General features: G+C 39.3%; 1 protein-coding gene across 3 annotated transcripts in view; it reads left to right on the top strand.

The window, feature by feature from the left end:
* Positions 1-7,551, top strand: part of THADA (THADA, armadillo repeat containing) — a 331,550-nt gene that overhangs the window by 20,290 nt on the left and 303,709 nt on the right. For 2 of the 3 annotated variants that reach the window (XM_023512128.1, XM_023512127.1), the window contains exons 9-10: positions 3,981-4,132; positions 6,544-6,751. In XM_023512128.1, the coding sequence (XP_023367896.1) occupies positions 3,981-4,132; positions 6,544-6,751 (360 nt within the window). Of the gene's footprint in view, positions 1-3,213; positions 3,253-3,980; positions 4,133-6,543; positions 6,752-7,551 lie in introns of those variants that run through there. The other variant, XM_023512129.1, reaches the window with a different exon arrangement.

Here is a 7,551-nt window from a genome sequence, read left to right as displayed (position 1 = left end):
CCAGGGGGATAGCATGAGGCTCTGTCTCAAAAAAAAAAAAAAAAAAAACTATTTCAAGAAGATGAGGGGGGTGGCTTAGTGCCTGTAGCTCAGTGGCTAGGGAACTGTCCACATATACTGGGACTGGCAGGTTGGAACCCCGCCCAGGCCTGCCAAACAATAATGACAACTACAGCAAAAAGATAGCTGGGTGTTGTGGTGGGTACCTGTAGTCTCAGCTCCTTGGGAGGCTGAGGCAAGACAATTGCTTAAGCCCAAGAGTTTGAGGTTGCTGTGAGCTGTGACACCACAGCCCTCTACCCAAGGCCACATAGTGAGACTCTGTCTCAAAAAAAAAAAAAAAAAAGAAGATGAGGGGGAGATACAGAGGTCCTAGGAAGATGAGGAATGTTAGCTGTTTTTTGCAGTAGTGTCAGAGAAGGCTTCAGATTTGAACAGAGCTCTTTAACAATCAATGGGTCGAAGAAGAAATCACATAGAAGTTAGAAAATACTTCTGAGATGAATGAAATGCAGTGAAAGCAGTGCTCTGAGGGAAATTTATAGCTATAAATGCTTATATTAAAAAATCTCAAATCAGTAACATAACTTTATACCTCAAGCAATCATAAAAGAAGAGCAAACTTAACCCACAGCTAACAATAGGAAGGAAATAATAAAGATTAGAACAGAGATAAATGAAATAGAAAATAGAAAAACAGTATAGAGAACCAATGAAACCAGAAGTTGGTTTTTTAAAATGATCAACAAAATTGACAAAGTTTGCTAGACTAAGAGAAAAGAAAGAAAATGTAAATAACTAAAATTAGAAATGAAAGTAGGGGCATTTCTAATTAACCTTGTAGAGATAAAAATGATTACTTGTTAGATAACTACATGAGATGGTCAAGTGGCCAGAAACATGAAAGTTACTGACTCAAGAAGAAATAGAAAATTTGAACGGTTTCCATAGCAAGTAAAGAGATTGTCAAGTAAAAGCCTCCCAGCAAAGAAAAGTTAATGGCAAGTGTCTTTACTAGTGAATACTACCAAGTATTTTAAGAATTAACACCAATTCTTTTCAAAATTGGAGAGGTGGGAATACCTCCTAACTCATTGTATAAGGTTGTCATTATCCAGATATCAACTTTACTATGAAAAGAAAACTACAGGCACATTTCCCTTAGGAATATAAAAGCAAAAGTCTTCAGCTAAATAGATACTAGCAAATGAAATCCAACAGCATATTAAAAATATCATATACCATGACTAAATAGAATTTATCCCTGGAATGCAGGGTAGGTCAGTGTAATACACCATATTAAAATGAAGGAGAAAAACCTCATGATCATCTCAGCTGCTGCAGGAAAAGCATTTGGCAGAATTCAAACCCTTTCATGATTAAAAAAAAGAAAGTCAGCAAACTAGGAATAGGAAGGAATTTCCTTAATATGATGAAGGACATTTGTAACACACACAGCTAACACCATACTCAGTTGTGAAAAACTGAAAACTTTTCCCCCTAAGATCAGGAAAGAGATCAGAGGCCCACTGTCACCAGTGCTAATCACCATTTTACTGAAGGTTCTGGCCACAGCAATGTGCAGGAAGATAATTAAAGACATTTTAATAGAAAAGAAGAAGCAGATTTGAGTAGAGGCATGAAGGAAGGAAGAAAAACTCCAGTTGCCTGCTAAAATTTAGGAATTTTACAGAGTTGTACTAACTAGTAAGTTCAGGTTAAATGAGAAACTCATATCCTACTTTCCATTGAACATCATTCCTCAAATTAAGTAAGCATAGGAATATTTTCAGTTCTCAGGGGTTCATTTGTTAAATACTAAATGTTTTCGCATTCTGCTGTGAAACCAATATTCCCACAATTGTTTAGTTTTAATCCCAGAGTTAAGTGGTGTCATTATTTATTTTTTTGAGACAGAGCCTCAAGCTCTCCCCCTGGGTAGAGTGCTGTGGCATCACAGCTCACAGTAACCTCCAACTCCTGGGCTCAAGCAAGTCTCCTGCATCCGCCTCCCAAGTAGCTGGGACCACAGGTGTCCGCCATAACGCCCAGCTCTTTTTTGGTTGCAGCCGTCATTGTTGTTTGGTGGGCCTGGGCTGGATTTAAACCCACCACTTTGTACGTGGCTGGCGCCTTAGCCACTTGAGCCACAGGCGCCGAGCCTGTTTATTTATTTTTGAGGCAGAGTTTTTGTTTCCTGGGCTAGAGTGCAATGATGGCATCATTGCTAACTGAAAACTCAAACTCCTGGGTTTAAGAAATCCTCCTGCCTCAACTTTCTGAGTTGCTGGGACTATAGGCATGCATCACCACACCCAGCTAATTTTTCTGCCATGGCATCACAGCTCACAGCAACCCCCAGCTCTTGGGCTTAGGCGATTCTCTTGCCTCAGCTGGGACTACAGGTGCCCGCCACCACACCTGGCTTTTTTTGTTGCAGTTTGTCTGGGGCCAGGTTTGAACCCGCCACCCTCGGTATATGGGGCCAGCATCCTGCTCACTGAGCCACAGGCGCTGTCCAGAATTTTTCTGTTTTTTTGTAGAGGCAGGGTCTCACTTTGTTGGCAAGGCTGATCTCAAACTCTTAAAATCGATCCTGTCTTGCCCTCCTAAAGTGCTAAGAATGTGAGTATGAGCCATTATACCCCACTACCATCATTCTGTTGTGATAATTTCTCTGTTCATTTCCTGGTTGGCTGAAATTCCTCTTTCTTTTTTTTTTGAGACAGAATCTCACTATGTTGCCCTTGGTAGAGTGCTGTGGCATCACAACTCACAGCGACCTCCAACTCTTGGGCTTAAGTGATTTTCTTGCCTGAGCCTGGCAAGTAGCTAGGACTACAGGTGCCTGCCATAATGCCTGACTGTTCTTTTGTTGCAGTTGTCATGGTTGTTAGGTGGCCCAGGGCCGGTTCAAACCCACCACTCTTGGTGTACGTGGCCAGCGTTGTAACCACTGTGCTACAGACGCTGAGCCAGAATTCTTTCTCTAAGCAGAGTTTTTGGACATAAGTAGTAGTTTTTGGAGTACTTGCATATTAAAAATGATTCTATTACTCTTATACTTGAAATTTGGTGTACAAACTTCTACACATCTTCCTTTGCTGAGGATTTTGGAAGCATTGCTTCATTATCTTTTAGCACTGCATATTGCAGTGGGGAACATTGAAGCCAGTCAAATTCTTTTCATTTTGCAGATGACTCAAGCTTTTCTCCTGAATAACCAAAAGAATCCTTTATTTTTGAGACCCAGTAAGTCTCTTACAATATGTCATCATACTGATAATTCTATGTCACTTGATTTTAAGATATTATCAAACTGGATTTAAATCAAGAATCAAATCTTTATGAAGATTTTTAAAAAGAAGTGCCCCTAAATTTATTTTTGCTTATTTATATTTCTTTCCTTTCTATAGGAATATTGTGTTGAGATTTGTTTATGTTTAAAAAATAACTCAGTAATCTTTTATATAATATCTTTTGAAAAAGAGAATAAAATGGCTTTTTTTTTTAGACAGAGCCTCAAGCTGTCATCCTGGGTAGAGTGCTGTGGCATCACAGCTCACAGCAACCTCAACTCCTGTCTCCGCCTCTCCAGTAGCTGGGATTACAGGTGCCAGCCACAATACCTGGCTATTTTTCGGTTGCAGCCGTCATTGTTGTTTGGTGGGCCTGGGCTGGATTTGCACCTGCCAGCTCAGGTGTATGTGGCTGGCCCCTTAGCCGCTTGAGCCACAGGCACTGAGCCAAGAATAAAATGGTTTTAAAGATTTTTAAAAGTTTATTATTTACTTGGAGTATAATACTTATTTTATAATTTCAAAAAATAAATTAATGCAAAAATTATTCTTTTATACTACTCTGGTTAAAGTATGAAATGTATTTCCTTTGGTACTGATTTTCTGTAAATTCTCTAACTTTAGAAGGTTGATAGCCTTTTCCTTTTTACTTAAAAAATTTTTTTTCTTAAATTTTTTTAGGTAGTGTTTATACAGTGTATCAGCTGAGTCATGATATTGATGTTGGTCGTTTCCAAACGTTAATGGAATGTTTTACCAGCACTTTTGAAGAAGTGAAAATTTTAGCATTTGATCTTCTGATGAAGTTACCAAAAACAGCTATACAATTTCAGGTATTTGGATTTTTCCTCTGTAAATATAAATGTAGTGTGGGCTTGGAAACTTTCTATTTTAATAATAGATAAAGTAATCTGAGAATAATTCACGATCTTTGTGTTTGCCTTCTTATGTTTTTGGACTATTTCAGATATCATTAATATCTCTCTACTATTTTGGGTTGGTGGGAAAGGAGAAAATAAAAGAAAACAAGGCTGAAATCAGTGAGCTTTGCTTTTTTTTTAATTGGTGTGATAAAAAGGGACGAGTAGGAGGCTGTAGGTTTTGTTGTTTACAAGATTATTAGTAGATTTCAGTTAATTGTGGTCTCCCCAGTTCCCTTGGACATGTCATATTTGATCAAAGCATATCACTTACAGTAACTTGTGTTTTTTTGCGATAATCTCTCTGCTTTGTAGAATCGGAAGCGGAGTGTAAATGAGGTAAAGAACATGTTTCTGGTTTTCCAACTACCAATAGCTAAACTGAGACTGAAACTCAGAGTACTTGAGGTTAACAACAGTCTCTACCCCATCACCAGCCCTCGCTTTCTTCTTGACACATTGCTCTTCCCAGCTTGGGGTTGGAACCCAAGATGGGCTTGGGAGTGAATGCATAGCATGGCGGCAGGTCTACAGGGGAACTCTGACCCCAGGCTCTCACTTTGGCCCTTGAGGCTTCTTCTGGGGTTGTTGACTCAGCAGCAGAGTACTAGCTCTGGAGCTCAGCTTTGGCTTTCTGCTGGAGCTCTGTAAAGGCCAAGGATAGCCGCTACAGCTGAGCCATGATCTGGGGTCTGGCTGTTCGGCTGTATTTAGGGCAAGACATCTTGTAGATGTGGTGGCATTCTATAGGAGCATATACCAGAGAGCAGTGTGTTTCTGTGGCTTCTGGATGGCTTTGTAGATATCAAAGCACCTCTTCTACTTGGGCCCACACTGGGAGTTGCTCTCTGGCATCCACATGTGCCTGTGGTCTTTCTGCTTGGTAAACAGAAGGTTCTTTGGTACCCAGGTTGCTAACTTTTGTACCATCTGAGGTTTTTACAGAGGAGACTTTCTCTTCCTTTATCTACCTTCCCCCAACTTATCATTGGTCCCATATAGCTGTGGTATTTCTTACTAATACTTACTAAAGTAGTTTCAGGGACTTACTGCAATTAAAAAAATGGCTTAAATGCTTAATTGGTTCTTTCTAATATTTATAGATTTGAAGTTTTGACCACTACTTTTAAATTGTTTAGGTGACAGAAAATGAAACATATCAAATGGCCAAAAATTTAAATTGAAATGAACTGGTATTTCTGTCAAGTATAATTGATATCTACTATTTCAGAATCATAAAACATCATTACATATTAGGAAGCATATAGTCAGCTTCAAAATTAAATTCATAATGTTTTCTTCTATTAGAAAGGTATGGAATAATCTTAGTAGAATGAGAATATTATTATTATTATTATTATTATTTTGAGACAGAGCCTCAAGCTGTTACCCTGGGTAGAGTGCTGTGGTGTCACAGCTCACAGCAACCTTCAGCTTCTGGGCTTAAGCGATTCTCTTGCCTCAGCCTCCCAAGTAGCTGGGATTACAGGTGCCCGCCACAACACCTGGCTAGTTTTTGGTTGTAGTTGTCATTGTTGTTTGGTAGGCCTGGGCTGGATTCGAACCCGCCAGCTCTGGTGTATGTGGCTGGTGCCTTAGCCGCTTGAGCTACAGGCACTGAGCCAGAATGAGAATATTATTGAGCAACCAAATCCCAACTTCTAGGGTGGTGAATGTGCATTTGATCAGCTGTTAAGTGGGTAGTAGGATTCATGTATGTCTTCTGTTGTCAGCTTAGTGTATTTCCATGACTATTACAGTGAACTGTCTCCTTTAGGACAGGTTATATGAGTGGATCTTTATGTGAGCTATAGGTGTGGGAGCTCTGATGTAGAATTTCTGAGGCCGATCTTATTACTTTGTTTTCCACATATATACATGTGAATTTTTACCAGGATCAGCCTCCTAATGGATTTGTATTTTTCTCTAATGGACTGTGTTTTAAAATATTTATTATTGGCTGGGGCAGTGGCTCAACACTTTGAGAGGCCAGGGCAGGAGGCTTGCTTGAGGCCTGGAGTTTGAGAAAAGCCTGAGCAACATAGTGATACCTCATCTCTATGAAAAGTATAAAAATAATCTGGGCATGGTGGTATGCATCTTGTAGTTCCAGGTACTTGAGAGGCTAAGGCAGGAGGATCACTCGAGCCCTGGAGTTTGAGGAGTTTGAGGTTGCAGTGAGCTATGATGATGCTACAGCAAGTCCCTATCTCAAAAAAAAAAACAAAACCCACCAAAAAAGATTCAAAACCCCCAAGTCCCACAAAATATTTATTGTTTCTTTAAATTAATTATTCAGTGACTGAGTCTGTGCTTTATTCTAGGATTCAGAAAAACTGCAAGGCTTATTCCAGGCAGCACTGGAGCTTAGCACAAGCACCAAACCATATGACTGTGTAACAGCTTCCTACCTGCTGAACTTTTTAATCTGGCAGAATGCTCTGCCGTCATTCCTGTCTGCTCACGTAAATCAGCAAGTTGCATGTGGTCATGGAGATAAGTCTGCTGTGGTGGAGAGGAACACAGTATTTGGTTTGTATTGAGTAAATGACCTTTTGCTCTTATTTATCAAAACCATTATCTTACTCTTTCACTATTCATTTGGCTACAATATCTAATGGTTAAACATTTACTTTGTGGTTTTTAAATTTAAGAATTTAACGGCATATAAGAGCATCCATGAGTTCTTTTTATGAAAGTGAATAATTTGGCTCAGTGCCTGTGGCTCAAGTGGCTAAGGCGCCAGCCACATACACCTAAGATGGTGGGTTTGAATCCAGCCAGGGCCTGCCAAACAACAATGACGGCTGCAACCAAAAAAAAAATAGCCAGGCATTGTGGTGGGTCCCTGTGGTCCCAGCTACTTGGGAAGTGGAGACAGGAGACTCGCTTGAGCCTAGGAGTTGGAGGTTGCTATGAGCTGTGATGCCATGGCACTCTACCCAGGGGAGCAGCTTGAATCTCTGTCTCAAAAAAAAAAAAAAAAAGAAAATGAATAATTTACTCAGCTATAAAACTTACGTCTAAATAGAGGATTCGTGTTAATTAAGTAGAAATACAAATGTACTTAATAAAGCTTTTTAAAAAAGAGAATGATCTCATTCTCTACCAAAAGTATACTTTTGTTTTCTATAGAAATTTTACTATAAGATAGGTTTTCTTCATTCTTTCTATATAGAGCAAAGTTTCTTTGTTGGGATATTTGTTTTAATTGACTTATCACACCCTTGCCATTTATTCTTCCCATATAGCCAGTTCTGAAACTTAGGATCTCAGATGGTTTAGATCTAGTTAGTTTCCTTTTCCGTCTTTTTTTTTTTTTTTTTTTTTTT

This window comes from Otolemur garnettii, unplaced genomic scaffold (genome assembly GCF_000181295.1).
Source record: "Otolemur garnettii isolate 467f Iridium unplaced genomic scaffold, OtoGar3 scaffold00024, whole genome shotgun sequence".
In the NCBI taxonomy this organism is placed as follows: domain Eukaryota; kingdom Metazoa; phylum Chordata; class Mammalia; order Primates; family Galagidae; genus Otolemur; species Otolemur garnettii.
The sequence above is the reverse complement of the archived record's forward strand: the minus strand, read 5'-3'. Positions and strand labels throughout refer to the sequence as shown.